Source organism: Octodon degus, unplaced genomic scaffold (genome assembly GCF_000260255.1).
Source record: "Octodon degus isolate 3935 unplaced genomic scaffold, OctDeg1.0 scaffold00031, whole genome shotgun sequence".
In the NCBI taxonomy this organism is placed as follows: domain Eukaryota; kingdom Metazoa; phylum Chordata; class Mammalia; order Rodentia; family Octodontidae; genus Octodon; species Octodon degus.
Genome location: NW_004524607.1, coordinates 17,193,109 through 17,219,935, shown reverse-complemented (window position 1 = coordinate 17,219,935; position 26,827 = coordinate 17,193,109). Strand labels below are relative to the sequence as shown.

The following is a 26,827-nucleotide window of genomic DNA, read 5'->3' as shown; positions in this document are numbered from 1 at the left end:
CCTTTTCAAACAGTACTTCCACGTGTTCCTCAACGAGGTGACAGTGCTGGTCCCGGTGCTTAACGAGGCCAAGCATTCCTTTGCCCTGTACACCCCAGAGAGGACACGGCAGAGGTGGCCTGTGCGCCTGGCTGCCACCACTGAACAGGATATGAATGACTGGGTAAGTGAGTGGTGGCCCCAAGGGCTGGGGGACAAGCAGCAGCCATCCAAGGCCTGCCCAGCAGTGACCTGCCATGTACCCACCCCAGCTTGCCCTGCTCAGTCTGAGCTGCTGTGAGAGCCGGAAGATCCACGGCCGCCCATCCCCGCAGGCCGTCTGGTCTGTCACCTGCAAGGGGGACATCTTTGTGAGTGAGCCCAGCCCAGACCTGGAGGCCCAGGACCACCTGCTACCCTGTGACCAGATGTGAGTGGACTGTGGCCTCTCCTGTCCCCCAAGTGCCAGGGGTCAGTGCTGCAGAGCTCCCCAGACCCACCCTCCACCCCAGAGGAGCAGAGCACACTCAGGGCAGGCTTCCCAGCCCCCAGCCTTCTCCATGCCTGCTCAGGCTGAACTCTGGGCAGGATGCTGGGGGATACACAGTGCTGTGAGCAGGGAATGTCCCCACCACCCCCTCAGGCTCCTGGCCAAGTCCCAGAAGCCATGTCCCTCCCCCATCCTAGAACTCAGAGCCTGGAGCTCAGATGCCCAGCTCCTGAGAGAAGAGCGAGAACACAAGCATGTTTCCTGAGAGCGTGCACAGCAGAGCAGGGTGGGAGGGCAGGCGTAGACTTGGTGGCTGCAAGGGCCGGAGCTGCTCCAGACATAGTGGAGGCCAGCCCTGGAGGACAGATTGCTCACTGGAGGCATTTGAAGTTCCTAGGGGAACAGGCCTGGTCGTGTACACTTGTGACCCCAGCACCCTGGTAGGCAGAGGCAGGAGGATGGCAAGTTGTGTCCACTCTGGAAAACAGAGATACCCTGTCTCAATAGGATAGGATAGAAAGGGAGAGGGGGAAAAAGGAGGGGAGGAAAGGAGAAGAGAAAGAAGAGGATAGAGTAGGGCACGTGGGTAGGATACGATACGATAGGATAGGACAGGAAAGGGCTTGGAATGTGGCTCAGTGCAGAGCACCATAATCCCCAGTACCACAAAAAAGTAAAGAACTAAAGGTTCCTAGAGGAGTGAGGTAGTCTGAGGGGCCTGGTGTAAGCACAGCTCTGAGAAAGAGGAGGACGGGTAGGGGCACCAAAATCAAGCCCAGGAACCCTCTCTGCCCCACCCCTCTGCGGAGGAAAGGATCAGGATATTCAGTGAGCCCTGTGCACCCAGCGCCCTCTGGTGACAGGGACGTGGCCCTATAGGAAGTTGATCCAGTCCTCTGCTTGGCAGGCTACAGTGTCGCACTGTCAACTCTTGCTCATGTCAAGCTCTGCCACCACTTTGTTTTATTCCAGTGCTGGAGATCAAATACAAGGCCTTCTCACTTGGCTATGTCCTCAGCTCCTTTTGAGAAATATTTTTGATAGTGTCTTGCTAAGTGAGCATATTGCCCAGGCTGGGTGTGAACCTCTTCCTCCTCCTGCCTCAGCCTCCCAGAGTGCTGGGGTTATAGGTGTGCGCCACCATGCCTGGTTCTGCCACCACATTCAGGCTGCCTGTACCTGTTACTGTGGACTGCCCAGTCAGATGTCAAGGCCCCCAGAGGGCAGTGTGAGCTGCTGTGACCTCTGTCCCTGATCAGTTTAACGCAGGGATAGGGGGCAGGCTCCTGAGGACCTTCCACCCAGGACTGAGACCCTCCCTGTTGTACATTGCTTCTTGGCCCTTGGCAGAATTGGCTAACGTGTCAGGGTGGCCAGGGAGGTCACAGGTGCACCTGGTCTGGAGCCCTGGCATGGTAGAACACCTTGTCTATGGAGGCTGCGCACAGGGGCTCCAGGTGGGCTGCAGGTTGGAGCCAGGCTCAGATGTCTCTCCTGCTTCCTACTCCTGGTCCCCCAGGTTCTGGCGGCAGATGGGAGGTCACCTGCGGGTGGTGGAAGCCAATAGCCGTGGCGTGGTATGGGGCATTGGCTATGACCACACGGCCTGGGTGTACACGGGCGGCTACGGTGGAGGCTGCGTCCAAGGTGAGCCTGGCCATGCGCTGTTCCTTTAATCCCCTGCCCAGCACCAGGGCCCCTGGCCCAGCACTGACAACAGCTGGCTGACAGGTGACCTTTACCACTGCCAGCCTGCACAGGACAATTCCTGGCCAACACTTGAGGCAGAGGTGCCCAGAGACCAGGCTTTACCTCTAGGACTCCCTCTGGGAACTCAGCAGCTGGGCTGTGAATATCCTACCAGTTCAGCTCCTGGGTCCTACCGTGCAGTCAGCCCCATTTCAGACAAAGGCGTGGGGTGGATTTGGATGAACGCAGGACCCAGCTCCTAATTCCAAGGTCCAAACTCTAGCTCCCATGTAGCACCTTGGGAGTGGGGCATTGCTGAGCCCCCAGCAACTCGCCAAGTTTTGGGAGGCAGAGTAGAAAGTGGAAGCAGCAGCAGTGCTGAAAGGACATTCCGTGCCACGGACCCCATGCCCCGTGACAGGAGGCAGCAGACACTAGCACTGTGGCCCTCTAAGACCGCAGGAATTCACACCTGCATGGGCTTGATGGTCCCCTGTCTCTGTTACCATGGAGGCTGCCAGGGCTCACAGGTTGTGTGCATGCACTAATAGGTGACCTGGGGTGCTGCCACACACCTGCCTGCCTCTGGGGGAGGAGGATGCATGAGATGGGGTGTAGGTGGTGGCCTGGGAGGTTTGGTGTGCAGGAGATTCTGCTCATTGAGGCCCGGAATAACCATGGCCATGGTGGGGCCAGGAGGATGACCCCAGACAGGCCAGGCCCTGCGAGATGAGCTTCATGTGCCTGCCCCTGCCTCAGTGGCCCTGGATCCAGCCACCCTTCCACCTGTTGTCTGCAGGCTTTGGGGCTCCAGAAGCCAAGCCAGAGTTCCAGGCCACCTGCAGGGCCTCAGGGCTGGCGTGACTTCAGTCTTAGCAGCCTTCTCTCTTCCCAGGCCTGGCCAGTAGTACCAGCAACATCTACACGCAGTCAGACGTGAAGAGCGTCTGCATCTATGAGAACCAGCGCTGGAACCCTGTCACAGGCTACACCAGCAGGTGAGGGCTGCAGTGCCTGACCTGGCTGGCGGCCACCTGGCCTGGGCACAGTGCTGTTCTGTTCTTTCCTCTCGTTCTCTCTCTCTCTCTCTCCCCCTGTCCCTCCTCTCCTCCCCTTCTCTCTTCTCTCTTTCTTTTCTTTATTATACTGGGGATTGAACTGGAGGTCTTCACATTGAGCTATATACATCCCCAGGCCTTTTAAAGTTTTGAGACAGGGTCTTGCCAAATTGCACAGGCTAGGTTCAAACTTACAGTCTTCCTCTCTCAGCCTCTCAGTGCTGGGCTTATTGGCTTGCACTACACACCATGGAGGCTGCCGGGATTTTACTTGGGATGTCTAGGGGGAGCACGGTAGTGGTGAGGCTGTACCTCCTATTTTGTGATTTATATTTGCTCTCTTGGTGTGACTGTTGATGTTTAAATGTATATAGTCCAGTTGCTCGATCTTTGTTTCCCTTTTGTGTATGTGTATTTACTTATGCTGGGGTTAGAAATCTAGGTGAGCACTCTACCCCAGAGCCACACCCTAGCACCCCCTTTTTTATTTTGAGATAGTGTTTTACTAAGTTGCCTCCAGTTTTTGAGCCTCCTGCCAGGTAGCTGGGATTACCACTGTACCCCATTTCCATCTTTATGTTTATGTAAAGTCAGAGGCTTTTTAAAAAATGCTTTCGAGCAATCTGAAAAACCTGAGGTTACAACTTTTCAATTCTGTGGCTGTCAGCATCAAAGCAGCCACAGGCCACAGATGATGAAGGAAGCCACTCTGTCTCCAGAACCTCATGGAGGGCCACCGACAACCAAATTGGAGCTCATATAATTTTCAGCTGTCCCAAAATGTTAGACCTCTTTTGATCTTTTCAGCTGTTCGGAAATGCGAAAACCACCCTTAGCTTGCAGCTGGTACCAGAGAGGCAGAGCATGTGCTGGGACTGAGGGGCATCCCTGGTGCACCCTGCACTCTGAGCTTTGTCCCACAGCCTGTGACGTTAGGCTGGGCCTTATCAGTGTGGCCTGCCAGCTCCCGTTGTTTTGGCTTCAGGTTTCTATTTACTTACATGGATTTAGTAAGGTTTTATTTTTCCAAGTGTACCTGTCGGTTCATGCATCTTCTTGCACCTTCACCAGCAACTGGGCCACCTCCGTCCTGGGTGCTGCCACTGTGAGTCGCTTCAGCTCTGTGCTTGGAAACCAGCTGACCCATCTGCCATCTGCCACCTACCTTTCATCTTTGATCTCTTCTCCCCCAGCCCTTTTATTCTTTCTTTTCTTTTTTAAAAATTTCGAGGCAGGGTCTCACTAAATTGTCCAGGGTGGGCTCAAATTTTGATCTTCCTGCCTCAGCCTCCCAGAGTGCTGGGTTTACTGGTGTGCACCACCACACACGACTCCCCTTCCTTCTCTCTCTCCTTTATTGTACTGGGGATTGACCTCCACCAGGTCTTCACAGTCCTGCTGGGTTAGTGCACACCCTGGTGAGCTTATCTCACCAGGACCATGTGTAGAGACACTGTTTCTTTTTTTTTTTTTTTTTAAGTTTATTTATGTATTTATTGTGTGTGTGTGTGTGTGTGTGTGTGTGTGTGTGTGGCCAGCTCAGCCCACCAGGGGGCAGGGCTGGCTGGCATGTGGTGCTGGGGGATTGAACCACGGTCCCTATGTTTTTGGTAAGCTTGTTCTAAGTAGGTGCTTTAGACCACTGAGCCATCTCACCAGCCCCAAGACACTGTTTCTAAACAAGGTCACATTTGAAGTTGCTAGGGGTTAGGACATCAGCATCTTCCGGGAGACAGCTTCCGACCCATAACACCAGGAAAAGAGCGGTGACTCCCCATGTGCACTGACTACTGTGACCTCAGTGGACAGCTCAGTTCTCACGGCCTGAGCACCATGGTGATGTGGGGTGGTCCTACTTGGAGGCCCTGCCTGGGAGTGTTCTGTGTTTACCTGTCATCCCAGTAAGTGAGCCACCCAGGGGGCTGCTTCTTGTAGACCTGCTTCGTCAGGACCCCAGGAACAGGGTGCAAATTTGCTAGCAGGGCTGTCTGGGGTGGCTTCTGCTCTTGGTCCTGGATGTCACCCCATGCCTGTCCTCCTGCCGCAGGGGCCTACCTACCGACCGATACATGTGGAGCGACGCCTCGGGGCTGCAGGAGTGCACCAAGGCCAGCACGAAGCCCCCGTCCCTACAGTGGACCTGGGTGAGCCCCCCATCCTGTAGCGCTCCTCATGTTTCTGACTGATCTGGGGAGATGAGTTCCCATTCTCACGACTTATCTACTACCCAGGTTTCAGACTGGTACGTGGACTTCAGCGTTCCTGGTGGCACGGACCAGGAAGGGTGGCAGTATGCCAGTGACTTCCCTGCGTGAGTATCTCTCTCTGCCTTGGGCTTCATGGGCCAGGTGCCTAAATACTGGGACCCTGGGCCCTGAGGCCTCTCCGCACCTGCCTAGCGCAGCTGCTGCAGGGCAGGGGCCAGTGGCGATGAGTAGGAGGCCAGGGGTTGGGGACATCTCAGTGAACAGGCACAGCCAACATGTAACCGTATGTGACTCCCTCAGCACTGGCTTTGTCCCTGCTGTGCCAGGCCCAAAGGTTCTGGGTTGTTCTGGAAGGATCTGATGTCTAAGGGGTTCAAGTAGGGGGCTTAGGACATCTACCCTGGAGGAGAGGGTTTGAGGCCAGATCCTAAATGGTGGTGGGGGCAGCCCAAAGGAGGGTGTCAGGAGGAGGGGGCAGCACCGACCCCTTGGAGAGAGGCTGGTGCCATCTTGGGAGGCCAGATAGGCAGGTGGGAAAATGGGTGAGGTGGCAACAAAACAGTGTCAAGCGCTGCTTAGCTTGCTTAGCCCCACATAGGGCATGAGTGTCCAGAGGGAAGGAAGGGCCAAGCCGGGAGAACCTGAACCAGGACCAATGACTTCCCAGCAGACGCAGCTGAGAGGCTGAGGCCAGCCCCAGAGTGTGGGCTCATCGCTCATCCCTGAGTCGTGGACTCTCAGCTACACCGAGAGCTCCTATTCCCCCAAAAGGGCTGAATAAGGGAGGGTGCCCAGAGCTCCTGAGCTGGACCCGCTGCATGTTCAGGCCCAGGGAGGCTCTGGCTACCAGGGCCCTGTGTTACAGTAGGGTAGATATTTTACCAATGGTTTACCAATCAAAAGTATTCCATGTCCTTGTCCCAAACAAAGAATTGGACAAGAGAAGTCCCAAAAGGTGTCAGATGTTTATATGAAAAGTGTGGGGTAAATGAATATGGGAGAAACCAGCTCTGCAGAGCAAACAGGCTGAACAAGGAAAAAAAAAAAAAGAATGTAAAGGCAAAAATAAAAGCACACACTGAGCTGGGGAGATAGCTCAGCAGCACAGCACCTGCCTGGCAAGCACAAGGTCCTGAGTTCAATTCCCAGGACCAAAAAGAAAGAAAGAAGTGTACTCCACCTGTGAAACACGCACGGAAGCTCCATGGAAACTCCAAGATAGCAACACCCCGCGTATCCAGCCTTCCTTTGTGTCCCTTATATCTGTGGAGACTTGCGAGGGGTTCTCGTGTCGCCCTGGAATCTTGTAATTGACAGGCCCTGCTCATTCCCCAGCCAGCTTTGCCATGCCCTGTGTTAGCTGTCACCTGGAGCCTGCACTAAAGCCCTGGCCTGCTTGAGACAGTGGGAGGTGTCTGAGAGAGGGCTGTCGTGTGCTGCGATACCTCTGCGCTGTGGTGGAAAACAGCAGTTTAATATTTTTAAAAGTGTATTGTAGTAAAAGCCATGGCCATGAGTTCCCCCTTACCTTGAACACGCTCACCCCATCGTTCCTGCCACTTTCTGAAGCAGCCCTGGAAGTCCTCTTCCCTGTCTTTAGTTGCACCCTCATGAGCACCTTGATGTCCTGAACCAATTAAAGCTTCCCTTTGTTGGTCATTTTGATTTGGGGAAAGAGCCAGAAGTTGCGTGGATGGGGCCACGCTTGTGTTTTTCTGAACGTGCCTCTCTGTTGGATGACACTTCGCACAGTAGTCACCCTGTTTTTGATCAAATCTTATGAAGACACTCATGAAAAGGGACTTCTAGAACTGCTTCAGAAAGTGACAACCCCAGTGGGATGAGTTTGTTGGAAGTGGGATTAATGAAAAAGGTGACTCCGAGGGTCACCGTTTTACATTTGGAAAGGGGACGCCTTCTCCATGTGTTGCTCATGCCTTGAGCTCCTTTGAGCCCGTGACCCACACCAAGGCTGCTGTGCAGCAGGTGGGAAAAGAATGTGCGGTGTCGCTTTCCTTAAGCTTCCATGAAGTGGTCTTGATTTTACCTCCGCTTCGTCTTGCAGCTCATACCACGGGTACAAAACCATGAAGGATTTTGTCAGAAGGAGGTGCTGGGCCAGGTGAGATGGAGTCACAGGGTGCCAAGATCAGGCCTGGTCCCAGCCTGGGTTCCCAAAGGAACCACCACCCCAGGGGAGGGACTGTGGCTCATATGGGCCAGACCTGCCTGTCTCTGACCTCTGTCCCAAGGGAAGAAATGGAGAGGGCGGGAAAGCAGAGTCAAAGTAAATGTCAGCCCAGGAAATGCCTGCGGCTCCCCGCGCTCTGGTTTCTGAAGAGTTTGTTTTCAAGAGCAAATAAGACAAATGTCACTGGCAGGTTCTGCTTTCAGGCTGGAGGAGAGGCTGGCTGGGTTGGGGGAGGGCAGGGATCACTTCCACTCATCAGGTGCTCTGGGCGTCCTGCTGTCCTGCTCCAGGCTGTGCAGGCTCCTCCACCCAGCCCCCAAGCACCAGACCTTCTGAGTGGCTTCAGCAGGTGATAGGCCTTGAGTTTTGAGGTCATCCCTGGGCTTGTATCACTTTTTCCCATATAGAAAATGCAAGCTGGTGACCAATGGACCCTGGCTGGAGGTGGCCCCCATCGCCCTTGGGGACGTGTCTATCATCCCGGAGAGCCCAGAGAACCCAGAGGGTGATGGCCGTGGTCACAACATTGCACTCTGGGCTGTTAGTGACAAAGGCGATGTGCTCTGCCGCCTGGGTGTGTCTGAGCTGAACCCTGTGGTGAGCACCCTCCTCTCAGCCTCTGAGCCACCCTGTCCTCCCAGATGCTCCCCAAAGTCCAGACTCTTGCTTTGCAGTCAGGTTGGGCCCAGGCCTGACCAGGCTAGGTCTCCGCAATGGCGGGGGGGGGGGGAGGGACACTTGCACCAGTCAGGTGACTGGGGCCTCTGAGCAGTTGGTATTGAGGGTGAGCTGCCATCTCTTGGGGTCTAGGGCAGGTGTGGGGACAGAGGTAGGCCTTGCTGACATGGAGGCTTTTTGGCATATACTAGTGTAAAGCCCGGGGCTTCAGTGATGACCAAGGTCACGCTGTGGTCAAGACTGAGTCAGGAGGACCTGGACCATGTGATATCAGGGACACCCCAGGATATCATGTGCTTCCCAGAGTTGCACTCTTCAGGCAGGTTTGGGTGCTGGACTGTGTGCCAATCCTGGGCCAGGGAATTTGAGGACTGCGGGGGTCATCTTGGTGCCCTCTCCCACCTGCAGGGCTCCTCCTGGCTGCACATTGGCACCGACCAGCCCTTCGCCTCAGTCTCCATTGGGGCCTGCTACCAGGTATGGGCTGTGGCCAGGGATGGCTCTGCGTTCTACCGGGGCTCTGTGTCCCCTTCCCAGCCAGCGGGTGAGTACCAGGCTGTGGTGGGGGCATTGGGGCAAAGGTTCCCCCATTCTTAGCACCACCTCTGGAGCCTATGTAGGGCCAAACCATGGCCACCACCCTTGGCAGCTGCCTCCTGCCCAGGTTTCCCTAGCCCTGCAGTGACCACTCGGGGGAGGCAGGTCACACTGACCTGCTCTGTGCTGAGTACTCAGCATCTAGCCGGGGGAGGTTGGTAGGGGTGGATGTGTGGGGGGCTGGTAGCGTAGTTGGCACACAGGCTCCCCACAGCAATGGGCTTGAAGGGTAGGCACTGCGGCCAACCCTTGACTACATGCCAGGCTGGGCACCTTTGGGTCCTTGTTCCTGAGGTTGGTCCACTAGGCCCATCTTTGGACTTACCATGGCCCCTGAAGGACCTTGGACCAAGCCAGACCAGGGTGTTGGGTGGATGGTGGTCCTGGGTCAGGCTGAGTTGGCCCTAAGCTGACACCAGGCTCCAGTAGTGTTTCTTTAGCCCTGGAAACTGACACTGGCCGTGACAACTCAGCTCACCGTGAGCTTCAGAGAAGCTGACATTCCCAAAGGTCTGGGCTGGCAGGTTTGATTTCCTTTGTGGCCTCCCAAGTCAGCTGTCCTGTCACAGGTGACTGCTGGTACCATATCCCATCACCCCCCAAGCAGAGGCTGATGCAGGTGTCCGTGGGGCAGACGTCTGTGTACGCCCTGGATGAAAATGGCAAGTAATCTTGGCTGTGGTGTGGTCACTGGGGGGTGGGACTCCCTGGGCACCCCAAAGGGAACAGACTGGTATGAAAGGTATGGCTAGAGATGCTGCCCTGCTGACCTATTCCCAGGGTGCCCAGAAGCGCCCAGGACTTTCTGTTCTGCTGTTCCCCTAGGGACAGATGATAGCTAGGCAGTTGGCCCACGTGTCAGTGTGACCCTCCTAGGTCATGGTAACCACGGAGCCAGGACCATGCACCCTGGCCCTGGCCCTCAGGAACCACCCAAGGACTGGGCCTGGATGTAATAGTACAGTCCATGTCTAGTGGAGTCACCATGCCAGGCAACCGGCCCAAGGTCCGTCTCCATGCTAGTCTCTCCCCTGAGTGCCCCAGGCCCAGAAGTCAGGCCCTACTTGGACAGAGAACAGAGGGCTGGTCATTTCTGCCAGGGGAAGCCACTGCATGGCAGGGCCTACCCTGGGAGCATTTTCTAGGACATTTCACTCAGGTCTGGGATTCAGGACCCTGTAGGAAGCACAAGGCTGGCTCTGAGCCATTTCCAACCCCTGTGTCTCCTTCCGCGGGGCTCTGGCCAGCTCGAGATGGTATCATTAAGTAGCCAAACATGGTGGTACAGGAGGGTTACCAGGAGTTTGAGACTACCCTGGACTACATAGTGAGTTCAAGATGAGAAAAAGAAAAAAAAAAAAGAAAAAAAGAAAAAGAAAAGAAAAGATCAGTGTGGGCTGCATAGCAAAACATTGTATCAAAAAAACCCAAAAAAGAGATTGGCCCCCATAGCATGTAACCCCAGCACTGTGGGAAGCTAAAGCAAGAGGATCAAAAGTTCAAGCCCAGGGCCAGCCAGATAGCCCAGCAGACTCGAGTGCCTGCTTAAGCACAGCCTAGTGGATGGTGTTCAATCCCCAGTGTGTTGTGCTGGCCCCGCCACCAGGGCACGCTGAGACTGCGATTGAGACTGGCCATGGTGTTTTTTGCCTATAATCCCAGCGCTTGGGAGGCTGAAAACAGGAGAATCACTATGAGTCTGATCTAGTAGTGAGACCCTATAGACCCTGTACTAAAATACATTAAAAAAAAAGAAAAGAAAAGGAAGAAAGAAAAGTTCAAGCCCAGCCTGGGCAACTTAGCAAAACCCTATGCCAAATAAATACATAAAAAATAATAAATAGATAAATAAGGACTAGGGATATAACTCTGTGAAAAAAAGAAAAAAAAAAAAGATTGTCACCTTTATGGATGAGATGGCTGAGAAAAGACAAACGTGGGACTTGATGTCCAGTGTTTATTCCAGATACAGCTCTTTTTTATTTGTTTAAAATGCCTTTGTTGGGGCTGGTGAGATGGCTCAGTGGTCTAAAGCACCTACTTAGAACAAGCTAAGCTCAAGCAAAGCACAGGGACCTCGGTTCAATCCCCCAGCACCACATGCCAGCCAGCCCCGCCCCCTGGTGGGCTGAGCTGGCCACACACTAAATAAATAAATAAATAAATAAATAAATAAATATTAAAATGCCTTTGTCCTTAGTTTTCTACCTCAGTTGAAAGAGGCCAACGCCAGCCCTGCCCAGCACAATGGGACAATTATGAAGTTCAGGGAAGCCCAGGCATAAAAAGGGCAAGGCTGGCTGTGGCCCAGGCTCTCAGCTGCAGGTCAACAGGAGCCCAAGACAGTGAAGAAGTGGAGGTGGCACGGCCTTGACACACAGCACCCAGTACCCCCATACTCACGTGGCAGGATGGGCCAGGGGCCTTTGCCACTGACTTTGGCCTCTTCTGCCCCCAGGGAACCTGTGGTACCGTGGAGGAGTCACACCCAGCTACCCTCAGGGCTCCAGCTGGGAGCACGTGTCCAACAACGTGCGCAGAGTGTCTGTGGGACCCCTGGACCAGGTGGGCTGACTGCAGGTGTCGGGTACCTGGTTGTCTTCACTGGCCTATCCTGCCTGTCCCCATGACCCACAGTGGCTGGGTGTGTGTTCTAGGTCTGGGTCATCGCCAACAAGGTCCAGGGGACCCATGGCCTAAGCAGGGGGACCGTGTGTCGCCGCACCGGTGTGCAGCCCCGAGAGCCCAAGGGACAGGGCTGGGACTACGGTATCGGGGTGAGTGGGCCATACTGGGGACACTGCACATGTGCCAGGCTGACATGGTACTAGCTGGGAACTGGGGTTGGAATTGGGGATGGGTTTGGTGAAGGGCCCCAGGCACAGCCCCTCAGGATGATGTGGTTTTTCTCCTTCTAGGGAGGCTGGGACCACATCTCTGTCCGAGCCAATGCCACCAGGGCCTCCCGGAATGTGTCCCAAGAGCAGAAGGCCCATGGCCCTGTCAGCTGCTGAGAATGCCTGCCACCCATAGGAGGGGGTGACACCAGGCTTGAAAGATCCAGGCTGAGCCATTCTGTGCTGAAGTGCACACCGTGGAGGGTGTTGCAAAGGTCGACTCGGGAAGTCTGGCCCAGGTTGCAGCCAACTTCCAAAGCACTGGCCGAAATGCCCAGAGATGTGACGCTCTGTGGGACTCGCCCACCCACATCCCCAGTCTTGGAGAAATGTCAGAGAGAGGAGTTGGGGACAAGGACCCTTGCCACAGCCCATCCCAACTGTCGCTTCCTATTCTGCCTTCTTCCTCCCTAAGCTGGAACCTGGAACCCAAAGCCCTCTAGGCCAGCCCTCCAAATCACACCTGGGCTCTACCTACCCCATTGGGAATTTCCACGAAGCCCAAGTCACTTATCACATGCCATGATCACCCCCCAGAGTGGGAATGTGCGGAGGGTATTTTCCATGTTCAGTAGAGTGGGCAGCTTAGAAATGGATGGTTGGTTGTGGGTGGTTGTCCTCTTTCGCAGTGGTTTGGTGTCCCCTAGAGAAGACTGGGAGGTGGAGATGGTGTGTGTGCGTGCACAATTACCATTAGGAGTCCTTGGCCACCTCCCTGCCTATGATTCAGTGGGACAGGGGCCTTCTGGTTCACCCGACCATGTGGAAGGGTGGCCATCCCATGGAAGGGTGGCTGGGTGGAAGCTGATGGCACCTTGGGCCCCACAGGTGTTGGGGGCGAGCAGTAATGTGCCTGGCATGAAGGTGTGGCCTGAGCCCTGAGTGTTCTGTGCCTGGGGCACAACAGAAGGCACCTTTGCCCCAGGGGTGCCCTGGCCAGCCAGGCAAGAAGGACATGCTTGGCCAGTGCCCCAGCTCCCTCACGCAGCCTCCTGCCTGCCTATACAAGGTGGCATCTTCCTCCAGCTAGACACTGGCCAGGAGATGGCCAGAGCCAAGTCCTTCATCTGCCAGGATGAGCCACTGGCCACTTGTTGGGCTCTGGGACAGAAAGGGCAGCTCTGCATTTGCCTCCGAGTCCACACTGCTGTTACAGTTTGTCACCAGAAGCTGACTCTGAGCACTGCCCCCACCCCAGCCCTCTTCCCATGGCATTTGAGAGGCCTGTTGTCCATTGGCCATGGTTCCAGAGTTGGGCTGGTCCCACCAGGGTGTGGAGCTGCCCTGCAACCTCAAGAGTGGATCCCTCGTCTGTTTACATTTCCCCATCAGGTTCCTGATAGGCAGTGTGGCTTGTCACCTCACATCTGTGACCTGTACATCTGCCCTTGAGTCTCACTGTGCAGGTAGCTTTCAGGCAACCTCCTGGAGGGTGTCACCCTGCCCTGTCTCTGCAGTGACCTCTCCTGACCGTTTACCTGCTCAGCATCACTGAACTCTTGATTCCTCAGATGCTTTATTCAATAAAAACTTATGTCACAGTGTAAATGGCAGCATAGTTTTATTGATACACTTTGATTGAAATACACAGTTCCCATGCCTATATGCATGTGGCCACAGCAATTGTGCTCTAATCTTTTATTTTTGTTGTACGACAAGGCATCAGTTCATACTTTGAAGGTTTGATTAGGAAAAAAAAAAAAAAAAAAAGCAAATTGGGGTCAGTTAAGAGAGATCTTCACCACCAGCAGGGGACAGACTGCTCAGTTCCAGTTTGATTTTCCTACACAGAAAAGTCGCAGTTCTGGTTTTTCCGCTTGTGGAGAAGATGGTGGGCCAATAGCTCGCCCAGCTCCAACCTGCTTGCCCAGGTAGTTGAGGAAGTTTAGCCCCAATGGCCCAACAGGACCTCCTGCAGCATGGAAGCAGCCAGTCTGGGCTGGGGGTCCAGGACAAGGCTCGAGGGAGACCAATCCAGAGTCCATGCTGACTGGTCAGCAATCTTTCTGTCCTCCAATATTTGACACCCAGAAGAGGGACTGAGGCATTTGAAGATCCTTGCAATGTGGCCAAGGGCACAGATCCTCTCTGGCCACCTGTGAGGAAGGACTGGCTACCTGGGCCCAGCTCATCCTCAGAGAAGAAGGCTGCAGGCGCCAGCTTGGCAAGACGTGAGGCTGTGGTCCAGCAAAACGGTGACCCTGGGCCACCCTGGGATGTGTCCAGTTCTCAGGAGGGTGTTGGGGGCAGCACCCTGCAGTCTATGCTGTGGGCTCATGTCATCAGTGTCCGGCAAGGCCAGGGCCAAGCTGAGCTCAGCTTCCAGGGGCCAGTGGAGGCCTCACTCATCTCAGAGGACCTCTGAGTGGAGATCCCTATAGCAGGAGAAGTCTGAGCTGGGTCAGCCTCAAGCTTGCTGTTGTGTCCAACTTTAGCTCACACTAGTGGAGCCCCTGCCAATGAGCTTTCCCCAGAGGCCACCCCCAAGGGACCCTACCTGACCCATGATGGACAGTTGGAGCCGTGGAATCAGGCCAGGCTCCCAGGACTACAGGGAAGGACACAAGATGGCCTCATTGAGACAGGGAGATTGGTGCGCCCAGGGCTTCCTTCCAGGGCACCCGGCTGGGAGTTAGGACCATAGTGGAAATTCCTTCAGGTGCCACCTGTTAACCTTCATGTGGCCATGGCTGACCCCAAGCCCACAGGTAGTGCTACACTGCCCAAGCTTGGGGAGGGCAAGGCCACGTATTGGAGATAGGCCAGCAAAAGCCTCAGCCTTGGGCAGTGGGAGCCAAGCTCCTGGTCTAACTAAGTTCCCCTGCCCAGGTCCTCAAGGATCTCTGGGATAGCTCCGTGCAGCAGGACAAAGGAGAGGAGATGCCAGCAGGGTTGACAGCAAAGTGGCTCAGCCCGGCAGAGCCAGTGGGGCAGGAACGCCCAGACAGAAGGAAGCTGCGCCTGGGGCAGCTGGGCTGCCAAGCCACCCAATCCCTGCCCTCAGTAGCAGCGTCGGGTGGGGGAGGGCAGTTTCTGCCACCCCAGACTCCACCGTGAAGGAAGCCCCAAACCCTCTCCCTGCACAGAGGGTCAGGAGAGCTCCTACCCAGCACTGAGGCCCCATAAAGACCACCCCCCCATCATAGCCCAGAGCACCACCTCCTCTCCAGAAGCCCCCCAGTAGGGTCTAGGGAAGAAGCCTGACCCAGGTCCCTTTAGAACAAATGTAGAGTTCTCTGGTTAGGCTTTCTGACTGTTCAACAAGCCTCCATTTTTGTTCTGCCATATTTCTAGAAAGGCCTTGTGTTCTGATCTGTTAGCCCCAGACTTCAGCTTACCCAAATGAAAGGGCTGAGCCCCAGGCCCACCTAGGCCTCTGATGAAGCATAGAGAAAGCCCCCTTCCTTTGCCTAATAATCTCAGGGAAACCTGTAAGTCAACCATCTTCTGGAACCTTCCTCATGGGGGAGACATGCATGGAAGAGAATTTAGTTTTAAAGAAGGCAAAAGGGCCTTTTCTACTCACTGAGGCCACCAGCTCAATGCAAAACTAGCAGGGCCTGGAACCTTCCTGGGTCTTTGGGCCTTATGATGCTCAGGGTTATGGCCCAGAAACAACCAGAGAAATTGCTTGTCCCCTGGGGGGTTAAAAAACTGCTCCAGGGAAGTGGCTGAGCTGAGTTTCAGAAGAGCTGTGGGGGACCACAACCTTTTAGAGCTGACATCATCACAGGTTTGGGGCTTGAGGCTTGGAGGGACCAGGGCTAGGAGGAGCAGGCTGGGCCATCACTGCCACCCCGTCCCAGTCTGGGTGCTAGCTGCCCTCTCGGAAGCTGTGGATCTGTGTGGAGTACCGCTGCAGATGGCCCTGGGGCTGGGCTTCTGTGGTCCCCAGTGGGCCCCCAGCCACATGCTGCTGCTGCTGCTGCTGCTGCTGCTGCTGCTGCTGCTGCTGGTAGTGCTGGTAAAGCTTGGGCCCCAGTGCGGGCTCTGCTCCCTCCAGGCCTGGGAGGCAGTTGCTGGACATGGTCAGGATGGTGGAGGTCAGTGACTTGATGTAGTTCTTGGCCAGCGTGAGTGTCTCGATCTTGGAGAGCTTCTTGTCAGCACGCACATGCGGGATGACCTCGCGAAGGGCCTGGAAGGCATTGTTGAGCTTGTGCATCCGTTGCCTCTCCCGCTCATTGCTCTCCAACCGCCGCTGGATGCTGTTCTCTCGCCGGCTGCCTGGCCCCTGTCGCCGGCGCCCACCCTCAGCCCGTGTCCCTGCCGCCCTGGACGTCCTGCTCCGCAGACCCTTGGCCAGCTCTGCCCCGCAGCCAGGCTGTGGTCTGTCGGAGGTCTGCTCCTCTGCAGTGGCCTCGGTGTTCTGCAGCAGCGTCCGGCGCCGGGGGGGTCTGTTTTTGGTCTTCATGGTCAGAACTGGTTGTCCCAGAAGATGGCGGCTGGGAGAAGTCTCTCAGAACTGAAATCCAGAATGCAGGCCACTGTGGTCACTCAGAATGGTCAGTGGACGCACAAGGCAGTTTCCTATCAACTTCCTCCCTAATGCAATGGATCAGAGGTCAGTGGTAACTGACCACTTGGTGCACGGTGATCCCAGGGACCTCCCATGTACACTGCGAGCCCTGAGCTCGCTTATGTGCTCCCCCTCCCATGATCTCAGATCAGCCTGAAGCTCTCCCTGATCTCCTGCCCCTCTTCACACTCGGCGATCTTGCTCTGGACTCATGTGAGTGCCTCCTGAATATAGGTGACCTGTGACACCCTGCTCAGACCACCCAGAGATGTGTTCCAATCTTGGAGTAGGATGGCCACTCTGCCTTTGGCCCAGGGAGAGGAAGCCATTCCTCCTGCCCTGCTGGATGTGTCAGGCTCTGGGACAATACTGGGACCAGAGCCTCTGTGGACACGGTGCAGCCATCACAGATCAGAGGTGGACAGTTTCCAAGGTCCTTGAAGCAGCCCCCAGCCCCACCACGTGGACAGCACCAGGGAAGGAGGGAGGACAACTCCTCCAAGGCCATTGCCTGGGTTTTTTCTTGCTGTCACCTGGTCCTGCCCCCGCGTACCTCCCAGGAGCCCCACCCGGGTCCTCCTGCCCAGTTACCTGGGGATCCGTGGCTGCACACGCCGAGGCTGCCCACGGGGGACAAGGACACGTCGCTTTAGCTGCCCCGGGCGGGGCCGAGGACGCATGTAAATGAGCCCGCGGGGCGGGGCCGCGTGGACAGCCACGCCCTCGCTCTCCGGACCGGGGGTCCCCCAGACACCACCAGAAGCGCCGGGCGCCGAGTGTAAGGTGGAGGGCCCGTTCCGAGACTGGCGACCCCAGGGCCTCTGGGGTTGAAGCCGTAGAGCTGGCTGCACCTGACCGCCGCACCTGGCCTCACGCTAAGGCTGGAAGCTGCAGCCCAAGTCTGAAGGCGCGGAGGAGCAGCGCTTGTGTAATCATAGAAACCAAGAACGGGTAGCGGCCACATCCTCGTAGAGCTTTAGAGGGCCGGCTCCCCGCCCCCAGCGCATCCGGAAGCGCACCCTGCAGCCCCGAAAGGCTCAGGGACGCGGGTCCCTCTTCCCATCCCCCAGACGCTAGGCGGAGCTCCTGCGGGAAGTGTCCCCTGGTCAGTAGGAAAGGTTGGTTGTTCCTGGGGTTTGGTCTCTAGGAGCGGGGAGGTAGACAGCTTGGGCTCACACCCACACTCCCCACAAAGCAGAACCAAAACACAAGTGATCTTTCCCTGCCTCAGTTTCTGCATCTTGTCACATAGGAATATTTTTTGGGGGAGGGGGCTGGGCTAGTGAGGAGACCTTAGAGATGAAACGGTTCTGAATTCTTCAGCAGGTGCAAAGGCTTTATATTACAGATAACTTCAGAGCAGCATAAATGCTACGTACAACTTGTTTTACCCCATATCCTTGTAATCCCAGCACTCTGGGAGACTGAGACAGGAAGATTCCAAGTTCAAGGACAGTCTGGGAAATTTAGCAAGATCCTGTCTCAAAACAAACTTTTCTTTTGGTACCTGGGATGGAACTCAGGACCTTGAGCTTGCAGGCAGGTGCTTATGCTGCTGAGCCATCTCCCTGGCTCAAAACAAAACTTTAAAAAGACTAGGGAGGTAGCTCAGTAGTATAAAAGGCCCTGGATTCAACCTCAAAGACTCACACCTCAGCCTAAAAAATACCCCTTGTTTTCTAGTGATGAAACCCTCTTTGAGTTCTCAGGATACTGACAGGTTTAGGGAGACCAAGGCAGTGCGGGCAGGGTGGGGCAGGCAATGACAGGGCACCCCCAACCCCAGCACGGTGGAAAAAACAGAATAGACACAGCAACAGTTTATAAATATATAACTATATTTATTTTGAATATTAAATATTTTTAAATTACAAGCAATTTATTGAATCACACTATGCATCAATATACAGTAAAAATCTTACAATTTAAAAATGTACACAATTTAAACTGAAGTTCATTAACTGTTATATTGCCGTGAACCTCTTTCTGCTGTGGTTAGTACAACTCAGAAGGGGTGGGACTTGGAAGGTGACCACTGCGCAGGTCCCTGTCTGCAGAGAGGAAGAAACTGTGGGCACGCGCCCTGTCAGGACCCGGCTGGCCCTCCGCAGACCTCTGAGGCCTAACAGCCCCTGTTCAAGCCTTTCAAGCTGACTAAACAGGTTACTGGTGGTGCAATACTGTCAACACATGTTTAAGAACTTACTTATATATTAAAGAGAGTTTTCAACAACCAAGACTGCGGCCAACCCATTACTACTAAGGAATATTGTTCTGAGATTTTTCTGAAGTCAGTGTGCACAGCCATCCTTACTTTAAGGCTACTTCTCCCAAGGCCAGTGCTCCGAAGCCCAAAACTTCAAAGCCAACACCTTAATTTTCAGGTGAAGGAGGATCCGAGTAGAGGAAAATGAGGAGCTGCCTCCCTTGCACCTGGTCCTGCGGACAGATATGTAATAGGTCATTAATTCTACAAATACCCTATGGGAAATACGAAGCAAAGGAAAGGGTTTTGAAAGGCCTTTTACATCAGCAAGACATACAAGGACTTTGCTTAAAGCCATCTCTATAGAAACGGTGGGCCTGAACACTTAAAAATAGAATGGACGCTCTGCTGTCAACTCAGCAGCTAAGCTTGCTTCTTTCATCCTGAAGTTGCACAGCTTCTGACTCGGATGTGGGAGTCTCGGGGTGGATCTGGGAGCACTTTCTCCACATTTTTCTCTTACGACAGGATCAGTTACTAACACAAATCAGCATCTGGCTAGGAGGGAAATGGAGGGCAGATTATTTATATTGTAGGATTTAAAATATACACTCTGGCAACCAGGTATTAGCAACCTCCGTGCATCATCTAGACGGTGCCACTGATTTATTTCGCTGCATTAGAACAAGTATGTTGAGAAACCTACCACTGGTAACTGACTTGTATGCTAAAAAAACCCTGAACCGAACAACAAAGCATGTGCTGACATTTCAAAAATGGGCTGAAGCTTTAATTTAAATATCTTTGTATTGCTTGAGATTCCAAAAGAACACATGGACTCACATGTTGATGAGAAACAGCCTACCCTTCCATGCAACACCGTAGTACGGGTCTACCCCACCCTGGCTCAGTGTACAAAATGCTTCTTTTGGCAATAAATCACGAGCGATAGAAAAATTAAAAATGGGACTTATGATGTTAAAATCTTAAGTGTAGTGAAAATGTACAGCTCTGTAATACCAACAAACTTATGTTGGGCTTACTGTATAAGAAGGCCATATATTCAGTCTATAACTGTTTGATTTTAGCCATTAAATCTGAGTGTCTTGGACCTATAATTTAATTAATTTAATATAACTGCCTCTTCTCTCTCAATCAACTAAGAATAGTAGGAAGAGGTAAAAATTTGGAAAACTCAGGAAGTTTCTATGGTAAGAAATTGAGAGCTCTGACGGTTTTGGCAACATCACCTTTGAGTGCCCTGCTGTTAGTACAGGTGTCCCAAGAGCCAGTGCTCCCTGCAGGTTCCCGGCGCACACTCTGTTCACACCAAGTGGGGGAAAGGGCAACTCCATTCTGAATTTTCTTGCTTTGGAAAATTATTGCTTAGTATAAAAAAATTCATGGAGTGAATCTAAATCGATAAGAAACATCATAATTTACTATGTAAACTCTAGCCAACGTCCACATTTGCAGTCTGCACTGGGACCCAAGCCCTGCGGCTGACAGTGAGGGCCTGGAGTCATCCATGCGTCACACTGGAGTGTGGGAAGCAGATCAGCACCGGAAAAGTTGGGGTGAAAGCCGGTGTAGGGTACCACCCCGCAGGAACAGTGCTCTGCTTAGCACAGCACAGTGCGGCCATGCTGTGCAGCCACAGGAGACTTCCCGATGTCCACGCAGACCTCGCAGCCTGGGACAATGAAGTCAGCTTTGTGCGAAGGACACTGGTTTCAGATGAAGCTGCACTGGAAACGCTCAGTTCCTTTCAAAGCCAGACAGGACCTGGTGCCTACAGCAGGAGGAAAGGGCCAGGCAGACGGGTCCTGGCCTGAGGGATGCATAGACCATGAACACACACAGGAGGACGGGTCAGCTGCTGGGGTCTGCTGTGGTGCCTTGTGGCGCAGAATGTAGTGTCCTGGGTCATGGAGACTGGCCACTCCTGGCTGGACTTGAAGTGGCTCCAAATTTTTTTTTTTTTTTTTTTTTTGTTCCTCGAATGCCTTCAGGGCACTTTTGGCCAGCGGGAGAGTTGTGAGGTTCAAACTCCAGCAACCTGAGGCTGACAGCTTTGTGGAAGCAGCCACTTAAAGGACTGAGCTAGGGCCAGGCCCCCAAAGTGGCTCCAAATTGAAAAATGTTTTAAAAGCTTGACTCAATACTACCTGCTGCAGTGGACAAATCATCCTTGGTGGCTGGAGTCTCTCAGGGGAAGACACATGCCTCTGAGGTCTCCACTGTCTTGAAAGAAGGACTCAGCAGGATCTGCCACACCACACTGGCCCTGCAGTGCAACCCAGAGCTGAGTGTGGGCGCACCTGTCAGTCTTTCCAACAGGTTTATAAACACCAGCGGCAGTGGGGGAATCTCATGGAGAGGATGCAAGACCCTTTGGCAGCCCAGAGAAGCTGCATTTGCCACAGGGAAACAACCTTCTGGGGAAGACACGAAACATTTGATTCAATCATTGTAAGTAACAGAGCAGTATTTTTGGACTCATCAAAAATATTTCCTATAAGAACATAAAACACTAACATTCAGAATCAGTATCATGTATGAAAGAGTACCATATATACAGCTCCAATAATTCTGAAGACAGCATATCACTCAAAATATTTAAGCTTTACAAGTACCATGCAGGGCAAACAAACTATCAAACGGGAAAAAAAGGAAAAGAAAAAGAAAATCAAACTAGTGAATAGCACCAGCTTGACCTGCTGTATTTTCCTTGAATAATTTACGATTCTGTACAATATTGGGGACTCTTACAACACTTATCCACAGTGCAATTACAGAGAGCAATTAGTGATTTCTTTTACAACAATAAATATGGCTCACTCATGACTGCTCACTCATGACGTGTCCAGCCCCGGAGGCACAGGTATGGACGCCAAGGACACAGCACAGAGCACAGACACACCCTGGCACGCACAACTCCCCACATGGATGCAGGGACCAGCGTGTAAACCCTTCAAGTGTGCGGACCTCAGGGGTGCGGCTGCGGTGAGCGGGTGGGGCAGCCACTGAGCTCTGCCTCCAAACTCCTCCAGTCTCACGTCAGCCGATGCCGCTGCTCTGGCTCATGGGTCGGAACGCTGCTCTGGCTTGGAGACCGTGTTTGAGACCTCCTAATCCTTTTCTCCATCTTCACTGCTGCCTGTTTAGGAGAGAGGAAGCAATGCAAAAAAGTAGGTTTCAGAAATGATTGTCCTAGACAAGAAATCTGGAGCGCATCTGAGCAGCGTGGCAGGGAACGGGTCTGCAACCTCCATCTGCCTGCCTCAGCCCTGCCTGAGCTGCCCGTCCTTCTCCACAGTGCTGCCTACTGACCCCGTGCACCTAGCTGCTGGGCTCCATGCCAGCTCTGTGCCCAAGCTCAGCGCAGGGCAGGAAAGCAGCCCCGGTGGCTGCTTGCACACACTCCTACCCGCCCGCCCACCTGCCCACCGGGTCCTCGGGTGCAGGCATTATCTCCTCGGCACTAGTAAAGCCGTGCAAACACAAGTAGAAGCTCTTTATGGTTCACATTTATTATTTGATCTGTAAACTTCAAACAAAAAAAGTACCTATTTATTAACATTTATCTTTCCATCTGGGTATGGGGAAAATGACCCATATGTTCAGATCTCGCCACTCCAAATGCGCCTGTGCCCGTGCATTCCCACCTGGCCCTCTGGTATCACACAGGGGCCAGGACTTAATGGCAAAACCAACAGTCCCAGGGGAAATGCTGGAGTGTGCCCAGGCGCAAATCCAAACCTCAACCGAGTGTTCAGAGGAGCCCATACATGCTGAAGGCTTGCAGCTCTGAAAAGAAGTGGAGACTGCAGAGCAGAGCGGCGGCCAGAGGAATGGCAAAGGCAGAGAGGGAACTGGGGAACAGCCAGTACCCCAGGCCCAGGGCACTCGAGCCCAGCAGGGGGAAGAATGGGTTCTAAGTGGGGGTGAGGCGCTGGTTCATCACTGAAATTCAGGACTGTGGGAGTTTTATGGAAACCAATTTATTCGTTGATTCACAGCACTAAGGACCAAACCCCGGGCCTTCAGAGCTGCGTCCCTACTCATGTATGCTATGCTGTATGCTACATGCTGTGCTGTGCTGTGTCTTGCTATTGCTAAGTTGCCAAACTGCCCAGGCTGAGCTTAAACTTGCAATCCTACCTCAGCCTACGAGAGTGATGGGGCTCCAGATGTGTGCCATCACACTTGGCTGTAAAAACAAATCTATAACCTATTCTGCAAGAGTACTCAGAAACATCAGATTAACAGGTCTTCAAGTCCCTAGGGGTGGGGGTGGATACCACCAAACCAAAACCCGAGCCCTTCGACCGACCCCCGCCCATGCCAGCCCATACAGGGTGCTTCTCACCGCCTTGCTCGATGTCCGAGTCGGTGAGGTGTGTGAGAGAGAAGCTGGCGATGTTGGCAGGAGAGATGGAGAACCTGGAGCAGGAGGAGACGTGTGGCCAGCTCTGCTCTGTGCTCCGGGCTGGTGGTGGCGGGGAAAAGTACTTGGATGGCTGAAGAGAAGGCTTGGAACCCAAAAGGTTGCTCGTTGTCTTTGACATGAAAGGATCTGGGGAGAAGTCATCATCCCATTCGAAGCCTCCACCTAGAAAAAAAATCCTCCTCTTATCACTGCACAATGCATAGAGGAGGAGCCCGAAAGCACAGGTGTGCTGGGCACCTGAGCCAACACCAGCCCCGCCAGCAGATGGCCAGCTGTGGTGTGGGGCGGAGGTTATTCAAAGTAATAAGCCATGGGATCTTGCCCAAGTGTTCACATGACCCAATGCTCTGTTTCAGGATGTGTTTAAGCTAGACAATGAAGTGAAATACCTTCTTCATCCGTGGAGCTCTCAGAGTTCATGCACCTGCTCAGGTAGGGTGAGCCTGCAGTGGGCGCCGGGCCACTGGGCCCGGGGCGGTGTGCTTCTCCTCCACAGTGCCCCAGCTCTTTGGTTGGGGTCTCCTGAAAAGCCAAGCAGAAGTACCTGTCAGCCTGTGCCAGGGAGCCACCCAGCGTGCCACAGTCCTGCTTGCATGTGCCTTGTAGTTTAAAGCGAGGGTGGTTTCATTGCTGGTAGGAAGGAACAGATAGATGGGTGGCCCACCTCTCCCTCTGAATAAAGCCTGATAACTGGGCTGGACAGTGAAGCAGCTGATGCAGACAAATTCCAGTTCAAAGTGCCACCAAGTCAGCAGTTCATTGGCCAGTCATCCTCTTATGTCCTTGGGCTGTATTCAACTCAGCCTCAAAGGCAGAGGGACTCCTGGTGTGGGCAGAGCTGCAGAGGCCTTTGGTTCTTGGTTCCAGGAGAGGCAAGGGCTTCTAATGTCCACACAGGGAATTCTAGGTGCTTTTTTTCTACCTCTTCCTGTTCTATCACTGTCGGGCCTACACAACCCAATGGTGACAGCAGTTTGTGACTCTGAGGGGTCTGAGGCCCCAGCTACACAGGCAGACAGTGATCCAGAGTGAGGGCACTGCTGCTGGTTTCTGCTGTCCTCTCCTGCTGATCCTAGATAAGGCACCGTCAGGCCCCAGCCTGGGGAAGTTCACAGAGCTACAAAATCCAGGGCCCTGGAAAGTAGTGTTAGGGGCTCCTAGGCCTACCTGAGCAGACCCCAAACAACACAAAGCTTTTGAGGGTTGAACTGAGTGTTGGGGGGCTGACACACGACACTGTGTTCTGGACTGGCCTCAGGTGGCATCCAAAGTAGCAGACTTCAAAAGGGGAACAAGTACTGAAACCACAACCCACAGGGGCTAATTGGGGCCAGTGGCCTGAACCAGGCTGGGTTCAAGACAAAAATAACAACATTCATCACAGAAGTTAATAAGATAATAACTGCATGGTACCATGTGACACAAAATCTAAAATCACCCTGCAGCCAAACAACCAGGCAAAACCCAATTCACAAGGCAAAAGCAGTCAACACACGCCAGTGTCAAGAGGGTATAGGTGCTGAAATTACCTCAAGAAGACACTGGAATTCGCTGAGACTGGGGATTAACTCGGGCAGAGCGCTTGCCTCCCATGTGTGATAGACACCCTGTATTCAATCCCCAGAACCAAAATATACCAAAGTAAAACAGTAACACCTTCCAAAGCAAAACAAGCACACATACATGCATACCACATACCAAAGCAAACTAAACTGAACCAAACCAGAACAAAGTCTTGCAAGTAAGGGCAAGAACTTTTGAACAGAAATACAGAAAGTCTCAGAAAAGGACAGATAAGCCAGACGTTAGTGGTACTTCTGTAATGTCAGCTATGTCAGAGGCTGAGGCAGGAATATCACAAGTTCCAAACTAGTCCGGGCAACTAGCCCTTAGCAAGATCATGTCTCAGAGTAAGTCTTTTAAAAAAAGACTGGAGATGTAGCTGAGTGGTAGAGCACTTGCCAAGCATGCACAAAACCTTGGGTCACAGCTTGTGTGTGTGTGTGTGTGTGTGTGTGTGTGTGTGTATGAGAGAGAGAGAGAGTGAGTATGTGTGTATGGTGAAACAAAGAAAATATATAGAGATGATCTAATCCAGCCAATATCATGACAAACAACTGGATATAAAGAACAGAACTTTGGGTCAACTGCGAAGACACTAAAAGGTCTAATATTGGGGTCCCAGGCAGAGAGGAGAGAGTACTGCATAGCAAAAGTACTTGGATGAAGAAATGCCTAAAAAACTTCTCAAATTGGTGAAGGATATAAAACTACAGATTGAAGAAGCTCAGCAAACTTGAAATGGATAAGCACAAAGAAATCCAAGTCCAGGTACATCACAGTTGAACCACTAAGAGCTGAAGATAAAGGACAACACCTTGCTGGCAGCTAGAGAGAACAGACACTACTGAAAGGGCAAGAACAATCTAAGTGATCACAAATTTCTCAAGAGAAACTATGAAGGCCAGAAAGAAGCAACACTTTTTTCTGGAGTGGGTGTTGTTGGACATGGATCCAAGGGAAGGCAGGTACAGTGGCATCTTGATTCATAAACTTAACTTGTTGCACAATTCTGGAAAAGATGGCCACATTGTGTTCATGCAGGAATGACAGCTGCAGTAGCGTTTGCAAACACAGCGCCCCCAGCTAGAAAGGATCTCTTTGCTGAAAGAATTGTCAACACAGAACTCTATATTTAGAGAAAATATTCTTGAGGACTAAGTGTGACATGGATAAAAAAGAGAACAGCTTTGGAGTGAAAAATTTTTAAAAATGAGAAAAGAAAAGCTCAACAAACTTTTTCAGTTAGAAGGTCAATGTCACCAGATGCAAACCTGAACACCAATAATGAAGAAAATGGAAATAGTAACTATCTGGATAAATATAAAAAAAATACTTCTTCCCTCTTAAATTTCATACAATATGCTTGAAGACTGAAAGTAAAACTCATCATACCCTCTGAGGGGTTTCCATGTATGTTACACTATCAAAAGCAGGGAGGGAGAACCTGAGGCGGTGTGGTAGCCAGGCTCCCGCTTCCCTGAGGTGGGGAAATACTGACGCCAAGCAGACGGTGCATGTGGGGAATCCCTTGAACAAGCACTACCAAAACTCACACCAAGCTATCCACTAAAAGCAGTAATTAAAATGTGATACCAAAAATGTCAATTACTTAAAGGAAGGAAAGAGGAAGAACTAGAAAAGGTTACACCTTAATTCAAACATACTAGTATTTTCATGAGGGCTTAGGAGATAGCTCAGTGGTTACAAGAGTCTGTCTGGCAAACGCAAGGTCCTGAGTTCAATCCCTGGTATAAAAAATAAATAAAATAAAATAAAATAAAATAAAATAAAATAAAATAAAATAAAATAAAATAAATATATATAATATATATATATAACATATATTCTATATATATGTTATATATATTATGTATCCATTATTTTTTTTTCACAAAATGTAAATGGTCTACATATACCACTCAAGACAGACTTCCAGAATACATTTTTATAAGCAACCCTGCCCCATGCTCCTTTGCTGAGTGGGTGGGTGGACAGAAGGAAAGGCTTATCAATGAGTACTAAGTTTCAGGTGGGAGTAAAAGGTCTATTGCATAGCAGGGCAACCACAGATAATATGTATTTCTAAAAGCTAGAAAAGATGGTCTCAAGTATTTCCCCGTCAAGAAATGATACATGTTTGAGGAGATAAATGTTTACCCTGATTTAAACATTACATAATGTATACATGCAACAATACATCCCATTGGTACCCCCCAAATATGCACAATTTAAAAAAATTAAATAAATTCCCAACTATATATGTGAAATACAATGATAGAAGTAGATTAAAAGGACAAAGA

At 52.4% G+C, this 26,827-nt stretch overlaps 3 protein-coding genes across 6 annotated transcripts in view; 1 reads left to right on the top strand and 2 right to left on the bottom strand.

Annotated features, from left to right (window-relative positions):
- The window catches only part of Tecpr1 (tectonin beta-propeller repeat containing 1), a 52,856-nt gene that overhangs the window by 18,374 nt on the left and 7,655 nt on the right, over nt 1-26,827 (top strand). Inside the window, exons 13-26 of one of the 3 annotated variants that reach the window (XM_023713486.1) lie at nt 38-163; nt 252-409; nt 1,989-2,116; nt 3,054-3,156; nt 5,264-5,360; nt 5,448-5,527; nt 7,489-7,545; nt 8,022-8,211; nt 8,701-8,836; nt 9,441-9,551; nt 11,348-11,454; nt 11,547-11,666; nt 11,808-13,327; nt 21,811-21,816. In XM_023713486.1, coding sequence (XP_023569254.1) covers nt 38-163; nt 252-409; nt 1,989-2,116; nt 3,054-3,156; nt 5,264-5,360; nt 5,448-5,527; nt 7,489-7,545; nt 8,022-8,211; nt 8,701-8,836; nt 9,441-9,551; nt 11,348-11,454; nt 11,547-11,666; nt 11,808-11,903 — 1,509 coding nt within the window. In that variant the 3' untranslated portion in view covers nt 11,904-13,327; nt 21,811-21,816. Of the gene's footprint in view, nt 1-13; nt 164-251; nt 410-1,988; nt 2,117-3,053; nt 3,157-5,263; nt 5,361-5,447; nt 5,528-7,488; nt 7,546-8,021; nt 8,212-8,700; nt 8,837-9,440; nt 9,552-11,347; nt 11,455-11,546; nt 11,667-11,807; nt 13,328-21,810; nt 21,817-26,827 lie in introns of all 3 variants that reach the window. The other 2 variants (XM_004629706.2, XM_023713485.1) reach the window with 2 other exon arrangements.
- Nucleotides 13,416-16,943, bottom strand: Bhlha15 (basic helix-loop-helix family member a15). The gene is made up of 2 exons (XM_023713487.1): nt 16,897-16,943; nt 13,416-16,251 (listed from the first exon to the last, which is right to left on the bottom strand). Exon 2 carries the CDS (start codon nt 16,198-16,200, stop codon nt 15,601-15,603), a length of 600 nt encoding a protein of 199 aa, XP_023569255.1. The 5' UTR covers nt 16,201-16,251; nt 16,897-16,943; the 3' UTR covers nt 13,416-15,600.
- Lmtk2 (lemur tyrosine kinase 2) overlaps nt 20,646-26,827 on the bottom strand; it is a 92,217-nt gene continuing 86,035 nt past the window's right edge. Inside the window, exons 12-14 of one of the 2 annotated variants that reach the window (XM_023713483.1) lie at nt 23,354-23,486; nt 22,884-23,126; nt 20,646-21,671 (exon numbers count right to left, since the gene is read on the bottom strand). In XM_023713483.1, coding sequence (XP_023569251.1) covers nt 21,643-21,671; nt 22,884-23,126; nt 23,354-23,486 — 405 coding nt within the window. In that variant the 3' untranslated portion in view covers nt 20,646-21,642. The remainder of the gene's footprint in view (nt 21,672-22,883; nt 23,127-23,353; nt 23,487-26,827) is intronic. The other variant, XM_023713484.1, reaches the window with a different exon arrangement.

Bases quoted from the DNA above. Each gene is read 5' to 3' on its own strand.
- Bhlha15 (XM_023713487.1), bottom strand. From the start codon at position 16,200: ATGAAGACCAAAAACAGACCCCCCCGGCGCCGGACGCTGCTGCAGAAC.